General features: G+C 40.0%; 1 protein-coding gene across 2 annotated transcripts in view; it reads right to left on the reverse strand.

Annotated features, from left to right (window-relative positions):
- Window positions 1-17,259, reverse strand: part of HSD17B12 (hydroxysteroid 17-beta dehydrogenase 12) — a 172,877-nt gene that overhangs the window by 17,617 nt on the left and 138,001 nt on the right. For both annotated transcript variants that reach the window (XM_049713177.1, XM_004264026.4), the window contains exons 7-9: window positions 17,017-17,051; window positions 9,555-9,636; window positions 7,859-7,924 (exon numbers count right to left, since the gene is read on the reverse strand). In XM_049713177.1, coding sequence (XP_049569134.1) covers window positions 7,859-7,924; window positions 9,555-9,636; window positions 17,017-17,051 — 183 coding nt within the window. The remainder of the gene's footprint in view (window positions 1-7,858; window positions 7,925-9,554; window positions 9,637-17,016; window positions 17,052-17,259) is intronic.

The following is a 17,259-nucleotide window of genomic DNA, read 5'->3' on the forward strand; positions in this document are numbered from 1 at the left end:
TGACCACTTACTAGTCGTGAGATCGTGAGCAAAATACTGAGCTTTATTTTCTTCCTTGGGGGATATAGCATCTTCCCTATTCTATTACTATGAGGATTGAAAAAAAAACTGTCAGTTAAAGAGTGTGAGATTTAAACTCTGGTATGTATTAGAATTCTTTTCTAAGTTTTCTAATATTTATAATTTTCAGAATGCATTTAGAAAGAAAAAACTTGGCTGAGTTTTTATATCCTGTAAGAGGGGTAAGAACACCATTTTCTATAGAAAATGACTGTGGTAACCAGCTGGATATCTGAGTCCTTTCTGGATACAGATTTAATGTGGTTTGAAGGACTAAAGGACATCTTAGGTTTTTAGCTCCTGTGGTATAACACTGCTGTAAAAGGCCAAGGAAAAAAGCCATTATCACTGACAAAAATGAGGATTCACCTAGTTGGAAGCGGTCTGGGTCCAATGATCCCAACAGGACTAATTTTACTATTCTTCAGCCATTTCTCAAAGCTGGTGCAGTTGACTAGATATGAATATTTCCTGTGAGAATCTTTCTGTTGCTTTATAGTTCTCTGTATTTAGACTCCATTTGCACTAAAGACACAGGCCATTACCTTCTTTTATTGTCCTTGGCAATTAACAAGAAAGATGGATGAGGACTTATGTTTTCAGTCCCGATGCGAATTTTTCTGTGTTTAGCTATCTAGCTCTTTGAAGCCCAGTAGATCTGTATGATTACGCTAAGCGATAAAATGTTTTAACAAAATACAAACGAGGAATATCTTCTTTCATTAACAAAATAAACTGGAATTGTTTGCTCCCTCATCTCAATTTGTCCGATTTGTTTTCTAAATTTATTCTGACTAAAAACTACATTTTTAACCAAATTAGCAAAACCACCAACTCTCATCACCAAAAAGCAACAAAGCACTGGAAGATAGGACTTTAAGAGAACAGGGCCCAAAGAATTTCTCCATTATGGTAAACATTCTTTTGTAATCTCTGTGCTAAGAGTGAGAAGCCCCCTTCGTTTTCAGGCCAGACCGGCTGAAACCTACACCCGCCTTCTCTGGGTCTGGAGGGGGGGCAGTCTCCACCTGTGTTCTCACCTTTCCTCTGGTAAAAGGTCAGGCAAACTAAACCTCATGCGATGGTTTCAGTTAGCAAATGATCTCCTTGTTGACAGCACTTCCAGAGACCTGGCTTCGCAGCTCCAAGGAAGAAAACTGTGGTGCACAGTAACACCCCGGGGAGAAGCAGGAGGGCACGGCAGAAAGAGCACAGATCATGGCGTTATTCAAACCCTCACGGTCAATCCAGATGGCTAAATTCCCCATACCTCCCCACATTACCCAACACAGCAGCCTCCTTTAGGTCCTTCACAGAGCGGATCACTATGTAAAATAATCACACTCATGTGTTCGTTTGCTTGCTATTGTCTGTCTCCTTCCCACTAAATATAAACTCTGCCACAGCAGGGACTTCGTCTGTCTTTTTGCTATTGCATCCCCACCTCCCTAGTAGTTCCCGCTCAGTATTTCTTGACTGAAGAAACGTGGAACAAAATATACACCTCTGGTTTTGGACTTACTATCCCTTGTCGATGTAATGTGTTTAAATATCTGGCTCTCTCTGTGGGTGCCCTGAGGTCAGAACCATGTCTTACTCACTTGTTGCCTCCCTGCCTGGCTGAAGAGCTGGCTAGTGGCAGGCACTCACTAACCTTAGGCAAGTTACATGATTCCTATTGATTCTTGGCTTTCTGTCTGTAAAATGGGACTAGGTTAACATCTATCTTAAATGAGATAACAAAATAGGTGAAGACATGGGGCATATTGTAGAGTCAATAAATGCAAGTTTCTTTCCTTACTTCATGCTCGTGTTTCAGAGTTTCCCATGTTTTATTTATATATGCATTATCACGTGTCCCCACGTGCTAGAGGGGGAGGCCGAGTCTCAAGGTAATGAAGCAGCTTTCTGTGGGTTAGACCACGGAGGGGTGATACCAGAACTAAAACCTTGGTCTGCTGACTAGGCTCAGCATCCTTTCCTCACCACCTCTAAGCACACCAGTAATCAATGTGGTCTGCATAAAACCACAGCCTGGACTGAGGGAGCTAAGACTTCTTACTTTGAAATGGGTAAATATCCAGGGCTTCATGAATTCTTTAGCATCAAAAAGCTCTTCATAAGGCAGGTTTGTGAAGAGTCATTCATTGCTGGATGCTAAATCTAGGGGAAACTGTGAGAGGGGGCAGGACATCTGCATGGTTTTCAAAGTGTCTCCCCACAGACTGCTTATTAGTGCAAGGGAAAAAAACAGTAACGCTACAGCAGAGAAACTGGGTAACCCCTTGACTGAGGGGTCGAAATCAACATCAGCAATAAGGGGCAGATGGATATCATGTGTCTCTGGATGTGACGCCCTGAGAAGGACACGATGCCACGTATGTCATTTTGGCCAGGGAAGCATAACCTGAATCTAACCATGAGGAAGCATCAGAGAAACCCCCAAGTGAGAAATATTTGATTCAAAAGAGCAGAGGAGTACTGTCCTCTTCAAAAATGTTAATGTCATAAAAGACAAAGAAAGGCTATGGATGTATTCCAGATTAAAGGAAACTAAAGAGACAGGAGAACTATATAATACCTGGTCCTAGACTGAATTCTTTACAGGAGGGCAAAAAATGCTATAAAGAATACTATGAGGGGGAGTTCCCTGGTGGGCTAGTGGTTAGGATTCTGGGCTTTCACTGCTGTGGCCCGGGTTCAATCCCTGGTCAGGGAACTGAGATCCCACAACCCGTGCAGTGTGGCCAAAAAAAAAAGAATACTATGAGGTCAGAAATTAGAATACAGATGGTAGGTTAGATGAAAACACTACATCAATGTTAATTCTAAAGTTGGTAACTATATTGTGATTATTTATAAGGATATCCTTATTCTTTGGAAATACACACCAAAGGATTTGGAGGTGAAGAAACATCATATATGCAACTCACTTCCCAATGATAAAACAAATGGAGTAAAATGTTAACAATAAGTGAATCTGTGTAAAGAGTACTGGGGTGTACTTTGTACTATTCTTATTTTTACAAGATTTCTATAGATTTGAAATTATTTCCAAATAAAAAGTTTAAAAGAAACAAGGAGGCCTGTGAAAGTTTTACAGAATAAGAGTTCAAGGAGTATAGTTTTAGGATGTCATTTTAGTTTCAGCTATTTCTTACTTGCTTAGTATTAAGAGACAGAGCCCGGTAATGGGGCCCACCAACTAGCCAGTCAGAGCACTTTGGATTTGGCCCTTTGAAAGAGGCATAATTTTGATTGGGTTTTAGTTATAGGGTAAGAATGAGAACAGATCATTCTCACCAACAGAGCACACTTTCCATGAGATTTACAAGAATGTACTTCTTATCCTCTATTCAAACATCAACAGAGTCAAAATTCACCTCTAGGACGTTTATATCACATGTTGTTACTACTATTTATTTGTGTTTCCAGGAAATGCTTATATATTAGCAAATCTGAATTCATGAAGAAAATTTTAAATGCTCTTAAAAAATTACAGGAAAGAAGTTGAGGGAAAGATGGGGAGAGAAAAAAAGCAAAGAAAAAAATATTAACAAGGAATTAATATAAAACGAGCTGGGATTTGAAAACCATACCCTCTTCCTCTCCCAAAAGAGCAATCTGTTGCATCTTCACATGGAGGTAGACCTAAAAAGAGCACCTGCCTTCCAAAGATTAGAAGAAACTGAATTTTGTCATCATAGCATTAGCTTGGAAACCCTCTAGATATAATAGAGTTTGAAAATTCAAGACCAGAGGCATATGGGAGCCACAGAAGAAGCTCAAAAGTCTTAAAAACTGAGGACTGTGTACCACCAAGCATGGCCATGCATAGCCAGGGTCCTCTGTGATGCCAGCAAATGGCAGGTCTCTGGTATGCCCCGCATTACATGTGCCATTAGCAACACAGAGACAAACACGATAAAAAGTCTGTTCTCAAGAATACACTGGAGTCGGGGGAGTCCTGGGCCAGAGAGTATCAGGCAGAGGTATATAATAAGGAGTAAGAGAGCAGAAGGGAAGGTGTAACCACAAGGGCCCAGCGGCCAAGATAAGGTTTCCCAGGGCAGGTGAAATGAGGCTGAAGCCCTGAAAGACGGGCAGGGGCTGCAGGCTCCGGTGCGAATGGGGCAGGGAGGAGATGTGGAGAGGAGACTTGCAGAGGAGTGGGGGCAAAGGCGTGCCAGCAGAGGAGCCAGTCAGGGGCACCGCAGAGGGCAGAGCACGCACTGCACACTACAGTGTCCGCTCTGGTCGGAACGCAGGGTGGCGTGATGGAATGGCAAGAGGCAATGGCCTCGTGGGGTCTGAATTCAATCCTCAACATGACGGGTGGCCACTGGAGGACACTGAAGGAAAGCAACGTCATCTGACTTGTTTTTAATAAGATCACCCAGGAAACAGTATGTGGGATGGAGTGGAAGGGAAAACTAGCTGCTAAATACTCCTAGTCCAAAAAAACGTGCAGACACAACATACCACCAGAGAAAAACCAATAATTTTTTAACTGAGCTTCATTTAGACCAGATTTTTTTTTCTTTAATCCCTTTGGTCAGAATTAATATGAGATTCTCTTCTACTTCAGAGTTTGATGTGTTCACACAGAAATAACAACTGTATTTTTCCTCACAAACATTTCAGTTTTTGTTTTTTCACCAAATTCATTCTAAGTTTAAACCATGAATGAATTCCTATGAAGGAAGAGAATGATCAATGAAATTACATCATTTGTAATTCATTATTAGGAAAAAAATAAAAATTTGTCAAAGTAAAATATTTCAGAAAACAAATGCTAATGTGCTTTTGTAGTAGCTGTTAGTCACAGCAGATCAATAGGCAGACCATATGCAGAAAAGATCTTTGAGGGAAACCAGACCTGAAAGTGAGAGACGAAACAGTCTTGTCTGTTCACGGAATTTGAGAAATTGATCATCTATACTCACAAGGCCTAAGACTCCCTTTGTCACTGAAACACTTGCAGCTTCTGGTCACACTGACTCTGGGTCACCCACCAATGGACCTTTAAGATTCCTGCTTGCTCTCAGTAGTGTTTAAAAATTGTTAAGTTAATAGAGTGAATATAGTAGATTCATCAGAATGAGAAAATGGCACATTGTGTGGCACACGATGCCTGACCTCCCGAGTGCTTTACCGATTTCCTGTTACCAAAATATAACACATGCTACGTAGCAGGTTCAAACTATTAGCATTAAAGTGACTGGTGTCAAGGAAGCGGGAAAAGGGAGCGTATGGTAGCTCCGTATAAAATTCAAGATTCTTGAAAACCCTGTCCTCCCCAGGGTACCCTATATTTATGTGGAGCTGCAAATCGGAATGACACCAAAGGGCTATGACATTGAAGGATCCCTTGGGGGAGACCTCAGGTAAGGACTGAGGGGAAGCAGGCTCTAAACGGACCCTGGAAGACGAGGAAACATTTACCCTAAAGATATAAGGGAGGAAGTGGAACTAAGCAGCCCAGCACCTTCTGGTTCATGGCTGCCTAAGCAGATAGATCCAATAAGTCTTAAGTGCTGTCCTGAAGGCCTGGAGCAAGTAGCCCAGTGGTTAAGAACAAAGGCTTTGGTGCCAAACAGACCTGGACTTGAGTCCAGTTCAACATGAGCAAGTGGCTTAACCTCTCTGAACCCCAACTTCCATAAACTTAAAGATAATGATGATCAACACCATCTTATAAGATCATTATGAGATGCAATGAAATACATGGATACATATGAAATGCTCAGCATTGTTCCTGAAAAGTATCCCCTCAAATATTACCTATTATTATTATGATTGATCATTTGAGGCTTCAGGGTGCAAAAAGGAAAATACTACGCTCACAGAATTAAAAGCCATAATGAACACTGGATGTGTGAAGAGGTGGGGGCAGGTCGTGGACAGGAGCAGGAAAGGGGTAAGAATTGCAACCTCTCCCAAGACATTGTTAAAAAATGTGCCTAATCATGTGCCTAATACTTTGTGTTGAGCAACAACTGATTTGAGACTGACACCCATAAAAACCTCTACATTTGCTTCCTCTTGTATTTTGTACTGCAGTTTCACAGCATTGTATCTGTTAGCTACATAATAAAATCAAAGGTCTCTATAAAAATTAAGTCAAATGGATCAAAGGCCTAAATGTAAGAGCTAAAACTATAAAACTCTTGAAAGAAAACATGGAGGGGACAATCAACTATACTTCAATAAAATTTTTTTTTTAAAACAGGGGAAAAGCCTCATGGCATTTGATTTGGCAATGATTTCTGGGATATGACACCAAAAGCACAGGCAACAAAAACAAAAAATAGATAAATTGGACTACATCAAAATTTAAAACTTTTGAGCACCAAAGGACACTATCCACAGAGTGAAAAGGTAACCCACGAAGAGGGAGAAAATATTTGCAAATCATATACCTAATAAAGGGTTAATATCTAGACTATATCAAGAACTCCTACAATTCAAAAATAAAAAGCAAGCAACCCAATGAAAAAATGGGCAAAGAACTTCAATAGACATTTCTCCAAAGAAGACAGCCAAATGGCCAGTAAACACTTGAAAAGATGCTCAACCTCACTAATCACTGAGGAAATGCAAATCCAAATCAAAACCACAATGTGATAGCACTTCACACTCATAACGATGGCTACTATAAAACACAAACAAACAAAAAGAAAATAACGAGTATTGCTGAGGATGTGAAGAAATTGGAACCCTTACGCATTGCTGGTAGGAACGTAAAATAGGGCAGCTACTATGGAAAACAGTAAGGTGATTCTTCAAAACAAGCAAAAAGAATTATCATATGATCCAGCAATTCCATTTCTGGGTACATATCCAAAAGAATTGAAAGCAGGGTCTCAAAAAGATAGGTGTACACCCATGTTCATAGCATTATTCACAGCAGCCAAGTGGTGGAAGCCTCCCAAATGTCCATCGACAGATGAATGCATAAACACAATGTGGTATATACACGCAACGGGATTATGAAGGAAATTCTGACACATCCTATAACATGCATGAAGCTTGAAGACATTATGCTAAGTGAAATAAGCCAGTCACAAAAAGACAAATACTGTAGGATTCCACTCACATGAAGTACCTAGTGTGGTCAAATTCAGAGACAGAAAGTAGAATGTGGTTGTCAGGGGCTGGGGGGGGGGGGAATGGAAAGTTATTGTTTAATGAATAGAGTTTCAGTTTTGGAGGATGAAAAAAGTCCTGGAGATGTAAGGTAGTAATGGGTGCACAACAATGTCAATGTACTTAATGCCACTGAACTGCATACTTAAAAGTGATTTAAATGGTGTTTTCGGTGATGTATATTTTACTACAATTAAAAAAAAGTAAAAGATCACTACCACACCTATATCATCCTGTCGTATGCAGTCATCCTCGTGCTAGTAAAACTCAGTTTTATTCAGCTCTCTCCTCTCTTGTGATTATTAGACAGAGGCTTTGGAATAGTCATGGCACTCCTTGCATACCTGGCAGCTGAGAGATACTGACAGTCTAATTCTCTCAAAATAAGATCATAAGAACTTACAATTATTATGCACCAACTGTTTATGCTGCATAGTTCTACTTTAGGTATTACCACTTAAAAATTCTAGTAAATTGTTTAAAATCTAGACTTAAGTGCATAAAGGAAAAGAAACCATGTCTTTAATGGTGTGCTAACGTCACATTCACTTACTTAGGAATGTGATTTTCTTTCGTTGCCAAGACAGCAACAGTTGCTGTGGAAACCACACAAAAACAGGGATACTTAACTGAAACAAACTCCACTCACCTGCACAAAGATGCCCTTGCTCTTATATTCTTCATGGAGGCATCTAGAGAAGAAATCTACAAAAGCCTGGGAGGGGGTGGGAGTGAGAACACAAACACACATATTACATCAATCTGCCTGATCTGTAGCCATGGAAACAAAAATAATCAACTAACCATTTAACACTATAGTTTCTAATCATTCTTTTCATTTCAAATGCAGAAGAGACCTTAAAAAAAACCCTTCAAAACCTCGTTTTCTTTATCTGCCACTAAATTAAGTGTTCTCTTACCAAATATAATATCCAGATCAAATTCTGATTTAACTGGAAAAGGCTCTTATCTTTTCTTTTTTCAGAAAATGACTTTCCGAGAAGGAACGTCTTATTATATAACAAAGGATGCATTCCTCCTCCCCACTTGCCATTCAAACAGAAACACAGTATGAATTCTGTTCAAGTCTGGTCTATGGGGATTTTGTTGTCAGTAAAGAGAAGAAAAGAGCAAGCGTCCTCTTGGTCCTTTGGGATGGCAAGATCCAAGAAGTGTAGAGGTGAACGTGACAGCCCATCTTCTTCCAATAGAACGACTTTAAATCTATTTGTAAAATAGAATGTGCCATTTTTTTACAAAGGTGGACTCAACCTCAGGCTTGAAATGCAAAGTATCAATGATGACTCTACTGAGGTCCTAGTTTGTGACAGTCTTGTGTCCGTGGAGCAGAACAGGCAAGAAGAAGTTGAAGTTCACCAGTCACTTCAAGAAACATGGTGTTCATTTTAAACATGCCTACTGCATGTTTCAGATATACAGAAAGCAAGCAGATTGCAGGGCTGGGGGGGCGGAGCCAGGCTTTTTCAAAATACAGTGCGTAGTCACTTTAAGTTTTTCCAGGGGACAAAGTGAAAAAGAGGGCAGGCGTTTTGCTCTTTTCCTTTCCTGTCATATTGCAAGTTCTTATTGTGCATTATATTTTGCTCATTTTCCCCTAAAAGCTTGTTTAATTTCAGCGTCCCAATGGTCATTTTTATTTCAGAGATGTATCCTATGCTTCAACAACATATTTGAAAATGATGCTATTGACCTGCAGGCAGTACAAAATGCATTCTAAATTACTGTCCTAGTAGTAACGTGAAGAGGTGAATGGTGATGTGGTATAAAATTATGGCATCTTACAGAGAGGTCTGGAAAATTCTTGTCTCACTCCAGAAGTGGCAATAAATATCTGTGAACTTTGAAGAATGTGGCAAAAACTCACACTCCCCCATCTATCTTGTGCATACTGTGTATCTATGTGCTGACTAGCTGAGATCCTTCTAAGCTCTGCGGACATGGCACTTAAGCTGTATGCTGAGTCATTCATGAATCAAATCCCCATTCTTAGACTCATTTAGGTTATGTTCTGATCAGCTGAGCTAACTGGCCCAGACCAGCTCCCTGTTGGGAAGTACAAATACCAATTTTAAAACCAGTAAACTACTGGGAGAAAAAAAGCATCTGCAGATCTGAGATCTTGGTGCCTCATTTGTAAAGTTGATACCAGTCAGTGTATCTCCAGCTCTGGCTCCTCTGAAACTAGTGTTGGCTATTTTCCTTTTCTTCTCCGTCCATTTGAAAACTGCTAAGGCTAGAACTTCAAGAAAGTTCCATGCCCATTTCTCAGACTGAAAAGTATTCGTTATTCTTCTTCTGACACAATTTAATAAAAAATTGTTCACCTTAGTTGCAGAGTACAAGGTCAACAGTGGAACTGGGTACATGCCACTGGCAGAGGAGATGTTCAGAATTGCCCCTTTAGATCTAAAAAGGAAGATGCAAGTAAACAGAATGAAATCATATATACAATTGTTTATAAACTACAGATCTAGATATCTAATTATTTGAAACAGAATATCCTGGCTGTTTTTCTAACACACATCTCTCCTTGCCTTTCATCAGCACGTGACATGCTTGGTCAGTGAAAGAGGCATAACTCAATCAAATAAAAATAGCTCTTCTTTGCAATTAGCTCATTTCTCAGTCTTAGTAATCAGGGGCATGACCATATTAGATCTTCAGTCTCCTCCAGTTGATTTCTATTCTCTGAGGTCTTCTCTGGCCATAGCACCAAGAATTCTTACTCTTTAAAACACTCTCATACTCCTTGTATGCCTTTAATTTGGCATATCACCACATACTATCATGCTGTCATATTTAATCATTCTATGAGTATAAACATTCTTCTCCCTCAAAAAAACCATAAGCTTCTAGACCTCAGAGCCCTTATCTTACACTTTTCCTCAAAATACTCTGCACGGTCCTGAGCATGTAACAGGTACTTACACGAATGAATGGTTATGTCCTGCTCTCAGGCACTAAATGTAGAGTTGACTCTAAAATCATGCGACTCTATAGTTCATCAAACCATATTCTTTTGCCAAGAGGCAAAGCTCAATTTTACTGTAACTTTTAGCAACTAATGAAAGTTCAAAGTCAGAAAGTTACCAGGAATTACTCAGTCTACAAATAAATGAAAATTAGTTTGAGGAAAGCAATGCTGTAAAAACACACAAGTTGTCAGCAGTCGTATATGGCTTGCGTAAAGTGTGAGGTTAGGGTTTTAGGAATTTTAGACAGAATTAACAGCCAGCTTTTCCCCCTCAAATCCATTCTTCTCAGGGGGTTGGTCCCCTTATTCAGCTACTGCAATCTGCCCCACCTGCCTCCTGCCCTCTAGATGAGGTTCCTTTCCTTCAATTTAGTTTCTCATTATTCTTGGTCTGAATTTACTTCCTAAGGCCTAATTTTTAAGTATTTTTTAAAAAGGACGATACAGACTGCTCTTCTACAAAATAATAAAAGAAACATGACTAAATGGCATCTAAGTTATTTTAGACAGAAATCTGAAAAGAAATAATTCCCAAAGGTCACCCAGTCCATCTGCCAGCCTCTAGGCGAGATGCCACTTCAACCATCAAATGAAGTCTGGACCCTCCGCTTAATGAGTCACTGAAAACGAGCTGTTGTTTTTTGTTTCTGTTTTTGAACTGAAGTCCTTATTAGTAATAGTTATATACACTTTCCTAAGTGGCGAAATCCATTAACACGTTGGACATAGAAATCAAATCTCAAATTTTAAATTGTTGTATTACGGTTTTGAAGAAAGTTGGAAATATTTAGTCAATGTATTAATTACACCATTCTTGTAGTTTTTGCTTGCCTCTCTCACACAGACAGAAAAGGCTTTTCTTTTTAAATATTAAGAGAGTAAGAATGCCTATCAGGAGTTAGAACCCAATAACTCTAAGGTAAAAACTGGTGAAGTAGCAATGAGTATCTAGTAATTTCATTTTATCTATATTTGTGAGACATTCCTTTGATCGAAATGGGTTAAAAACCACCTTGGTTACTGAGACTTTTAATACAGTATTAATTTATGATATTTAAAATATCTTTTTTTTTAAATTTATTTATTTTGGCTGTGTTGGGTCTTCCTTGCTGTGCATGGGCTTTCTCTAATTGCGGTGAGCGGGGCTACTCTTCGTTGTGATGCATGGGCTTCTCACTGTGGTGGCTTCTCTTGTTGCAGAGCACGGGCTCTAGGCCCATGGGCTTCAGTAGTTGTGGCACGTGGGCTCAGTAGTTGTGACTCGCAGGCTCTAGAGCACAGGCTCAGTAGTTGTGGCACACGGGCTTAGTTGCTCTGAGGCATGTGGGATCTTCCCGGACCAGGGCTCAAACCCATGTCCCCTGCATTGACAGGCAGATTCTTAACCACTGCGCCACCAGGGAAGTCCCGTAAAATATCTTTATCTTTTATAGGGTGTTAAAAATGTTCTCAAATTAGATCATGGTGATGATACACTCTGTGAATATACTAGAAACCATCAAATTATATGCTTTAAATAAGTAGATTTTATGATATGTGAAATATATCTCGATAAATCTATTAAAAAAGAGAAAGAGAAAGTGAAATATATTTATGATATACTGGAATGTGTCACCTTTAAGCTAAGGGCAGATCCCAATCAAGTAGAAGCTAAGAAAGCTATTGTATCTTCTGCAATACAATATGCTTTCTGAGAAGTAACCCCAAATCCTGACAAGTTGCACCCCATCCTGAGCCCCAAGCATCCTTGTAGGTTTAGGTAGTGCTTTATTTTAATGTTTTCTCATGTAACCAGGAATTGCTATGTCCTCACTCATTCACAGCAAGTGAAGAAAAGCCAATTTGAAGTAGTTGTAGAAGATGCTGTTTTTCACTGTAACCTATCACACTGCTGGTTTTATCAGCGGGATTATGGGCCAGATGATACTCAAATTGGCTGAGGTGGCTGCATGTGCCCTTGAACAAAAATCTTACATTCTTTATTTCCTTCCACACAAATGAAATACAATTTAAAAGTCTTCCAAAATTAAAGTTTAAACGTTATCAAAAACATTTTAAAAATTAAATCTTGACCTCACCAAAATTGATTCCTAAAACTTCACTCACCAAAGCAATGATTTCAATACAGGAAAATTTATTTAAAGATAATAAAAACCTTGTTCCTGGTTGCAAAATTGATACAGACCAATAGTCAAATATGCTACAATTATGCAAGCATGTGCTTTGTTTACTCCTTGAGGCAAGTGAGATTTTTGTTTCTTAAATATTCTACCCTAATTTAAAATTTCTACGGGGTAGAGTTAGTTTGAGTTAGTGAAAAGTCAGAATTGGAAGGTACTTTATTCAAAACACCATATTTGCACTCTAAAATGCATGGATGCAAATCCAGCACCAACGAAGTATAAAGCGAGAAGGCACTAGATCTAAGTAAACGCTGAAAGGACAGCATTTATCACTGCACCAAAGTAACAGCAGAGAAAACACCCCTTCCACAAAAACACTGTGCTACGAAGAAGGTTTGTCTCCCAAAAGCCTTCTCCCCCACACACACGACAGCATAAAAGTCTCTCTCCCTCTCTCCAAGGATAATGATATTCGACTTAGTTTTGTCTGAATCACAAATAACACACTTGTAGAGCTGTCTCAATCCCTGTACTGTATACAGTATCTATTCTTTACATAGAGATGGAGATGAACATTTGGGACCACGAGGCACAAAGGACTCGCCTTTAAAATCAACTACTTTGTCTAGCGCTAATCCCCCATCTAAGCAGAATTAGTGACGTCAAACCAGTTTCCATGGCACAGCCAGGCTCATGACAACTCTGTTATATGAAGCAGAAGGACAAAATGGGCTGCGCTTAATTGCACACAGAAACAAACATAAAACCAAACCCTGGTTAATCTCTCATTTTCTGGGGACTTGGGGAACAATTCTAAGACAGGAAGGTACATTGAGAATATTTGCTGAAGTTCCATAATGAAGACTCATGATTCTCATATTTCAGCACATTTCTAGTTTGCTATGACAAATATCCAAATAAACAAGTCAAGTAATATTTTCTGTGATACAACATTCTTAATTCATCAGGTTGCTTATTTGCTAACAGCCACACGATGGTGTCTCAGTGGTGTAAGTTATTGAGGATCTACTAGAATTAAAATACTGCAAAAAACAAAGCAGAAACCACTGCAGATAAGGAAGTACCTTTTCATCCAAAATTATTCTCTTCAATGACTAGCCCTCCCACAAGCGAGACATTAAACGCACAAAACCCCATAAAATTCAGTAGCTTATATTTATAGCCTCCTATAGCTATGCTGTCTAGACTTCCCTCTGTCCTGTGAAATCCCCAATTAGAAAACTCTCCTTAATGATCACTTGGATAAAAAAAATTCCCAAGCCTCTTTTCTTCCTTACATGCCCCACTATTCTATCAGCCTGTTGTAGTATCCTTGTGCACAGCTCTTACCAAAATACTACTGTCATAGAGGAAGTGACAGGTCTTCCATGAAGTAAGTCACTGATTTCTGCCTTCCTTGGGACCCTCTCATCACTGCTCCACACTGCAGGTGAGGGGGGGGAGACGGGGAGGCGTAAATGCTGCTGTGAAGCAATGGAACGCAGGGTCGGTCCTAATGTGGACTGCTTACTTGATACAGAGTGTGACTGCAGACAAGGGAGATTGTACAAAAGACTACATCCCAATTCTTCATATTTTCGCTTCTTATCAGGGAGCATATAAGTGTGCTCTTGGAGGGTCATTACTTTTTTTTTTTAAGCTTAAACATAACACAGAAATTGGTACAGACAGTTCTCTAACAGATTCTCAAAAAGACTGAGAAACATATCAAAACAGGGTTCCATGTCAGAAAAGAATCCTGGATCACGAAGGTCAGATATATAATTAGAACCAGCGATCCAAATACATTATACAAATATTGCTTTGTGGAAGAAAGTTTGCAAACATTTCCCACATGAAAGAGAACTGCCTGCCCTAAAACACCATAACATGTCATAATTCCACCTTAAGCAATACAGTATGAAAGGGGCTATTTTTAGCTTTTGCATGGTTGTTATGGCAACCACCTCCTGGCTCCAGCTGTACAAAATGTTTATAATTCCAGGGAAGTGGAAAGAGTAAGTTTCCTCTATAACATAATTATGTACTTTTTACTTGTATGATAATAATACCTTAGTTTGATTATAGAGACTTGTTTAGTGATAGTCAGCTGGCCCTAGGCTATAGTTCTAGAGAGTTTGGAAAATCGCATACATCAGAAGTAGAATCAGTGAAAGGGGAAAAAACCCACAACAACAAAGAACCCTGCTGTTCCTCAATGGAGATATGAAACCTACGTATGGTAACCAACCAGAGTTACGCCATTTGGGGATGGTGTAAAGGGCAGGCTATAAACAAATCACTTGTAATATGTCAGTAAGAATGCTTTCAGGTGATCTGTGAACTCAGAGTCTTTCTTTCTTCTTGGGCACACAGCTAATGACATTTCTGGCCTCCCTTGCAGTTAGCTGTAGCCTGTGACTGAGTTCTAGACAATAGGATGAGGGCAGAAGTGAGGGACACCACTTTTAGGCCTGGCCCATGAAACCACCCATAAAATCATCCTTCCTCTCTCTTCCCTCATCTGCTGGCTGCATGCAGATGTTTCTGCAGAGAACCACAAGGCCCAAGAGAAGAGTGGACCACCTTCACCCCAGATGGAAGGAGCCTGAGATCCCTGGATGACTGGGTAGAGCAGAGCCCCAATCGCTGATCCACACCAGACTGTGACGTGAGGGGAAAATCAACCTTTAGAGTGTTAAGCCACTGAGATTCTGGGGTGGTCTGTTATAGCAGTTAGCCTGCCTTGACTAATATAACAAGTAACTCCTTTAACTCAAGCAGACATAGCTGTTCCTTCTCCTATCCAAAAGCACCGATTTATAAAACCCACTTACATTTCTGACTAGTTCTTAGCAGGTGCCACAACCACCCCTGTGACATCAGTTTCAATACCTAGCCTATGATGGCTTTCCACCAGATCATTTCGCAACCCCCGTGTAAAATCAATTTGATTTCTTAAAGGCAAGGATCCAATTCATCTTCTGTGATAAACTTTACTCCGTGAATGCCTGTTGAAACAGATGGATCCTTTCCTTTGCATTCTTTGTCTTTATCTAAGGCTCCAGCTACAACTGTGATCGTGGCTGCTAGGTCTACAGAGAGAGGTGTGAGCACCTTGTGTCTGTATCACTTACTAACTAATTATGTAGCCTCATGGCACTCAGTTTCTTTGGATATCACTTTTTATGTCAAATGAGGGGGGGTTGGTCTCAATTAATTTTACAGTACTGAAATTCTCCGACTCTTTGAATCTAATTCTTCCTGGTCATAACCAGTATCTCTTTTGATATGATTTTTACCAACACACTTAAAAATTCCTTTTACAGTACCTCTGTGGTATATAAATTTCTTCTTTAATGGATGGAATGTACTAACCTGAATTAATACTGTGTCACTTGCAGATATCCAAACTAGAATTAAGATGATGACCCAAACTTCATCCCTCTTGAGTTCTACGCTGTCTGCCCTAATTCTCTGTAATCTTCTAGGATTCTGGTCTGGTTTGACCACCATCACTTCCATACCTGACCATTAGGGGCACACTCCCACTGTAGCCATCAATAAGTAGTTTAAAGGTTTTAAAGGGGAATTTTACTCAAATAAAGCAATTAAAATATACAAAACCACATGTAAAATGCATTACAAAGAAAGAGCCTTGCTACAAAGTAGCTGCGAAACAAAATGGATTCCTAGCTTCAGTGTCCTCATTTGTAGGATGGTGGGAGGCTATCGGAGTTAAATGAGCAAACAAATATCAAGTTCTCATCCAACACCTGGCACATAACATGGAATCAACAAACATGAGCTGTAAACCCTGCCTAAAGCTGGTCATGGAGGTTTCTTCACAGAAGTAGGGTCCCTGGGTCTCCCCTTTGCAAAGCTGTGACTCCTTTGGATCTCTTCCAAACTCAAAGCTATTTTGCAGAGGAAGGATGACTGTGAAGCCCTAAATTTAGCAAATGACCAAGCAAGCCCAGCTCTTTGCAACAGGTTTTCTTGGAAAGCTTAGCCATCACTCAGGCTTCTCTAAGGGAGGAACAGAGCTTAATTACCATCTGACACTTCATGCTATTTCAAATGTAAGGACTCAGCAACACATTTCTCAATAAAAATGAAGACATCTAGCATATCCTAGTGGAACCCCATTCAAACTGGAACACAGCTGGGGCTAGAGGACACAGCCTCTTCCTCCAAGGGCAAGGGTGGGGGCTGACATCTTATAATCACTTTCTAACATGCCCAAGTCCCTCATACATCCATTCTCCCAGTAAGAACAGAAAACACCAGAGGATGGATGGGGTCTCGCTGCATGAAAGTCCACTGATTTGGGCTCTGAGAGCATAAAGCTTTAGGAAGGTATTCCCGGGAATATCCTAGCAACTCCATCGCCCCCTCAGAACAGCAGGCAATTGAGTTAGTGATGGTGACTCAAGCAGACTTTTAAATCCTGATGTAAAGGAACCACACAACCCTGGAGAGGGAAATAAAAAGGGAATGGAGTGGAAAAGGCCTCCACCACCAGATGACTCATGCTCCACCGTTTGACTCGCCTGGCACATTACTCTGTCACTAAGACATGGAGGAGCTCATTAGTCACTTTAATGAATTTTTCAAAGTAAGGATTCTCCCCTATAAATAACCATGAGCTCTGTTGCTCTAGTGCTTGTGTGTGAGCTTATGACTCACCTTTCTACCATGCCAGGCAGTACCAACCATGTCATCTGCAAAAGAGAAAAACAAAACATCAGTGAGGATGCAGGCTACAGAGACAGTGGAGAGAACTCACCCACACAAACAGGGAGGGAATCACGAAACCACTCGCCACTTCTACAGACAGCAGTTATTTGATACACTCTGTATAATTTGCCGGCGGCAAGCGTGCTAAAAAGGAATCAGATGAAATTACTGGAGATAATATTGTAAATATTT

Source organism: Orcinus orca, chromosome 8 (genome assembly GCF_937001465.1).
Source record: "Orcinus orca chromosome 8, mOrcOrc1.1, whole genome shotgun sequence".
Lineage (NCBI taxonomy): Eukaryota > Metazoa > Chordata > Mammalia > Artiodactyla > Delphinidae > Orcinus > Orcinus orca.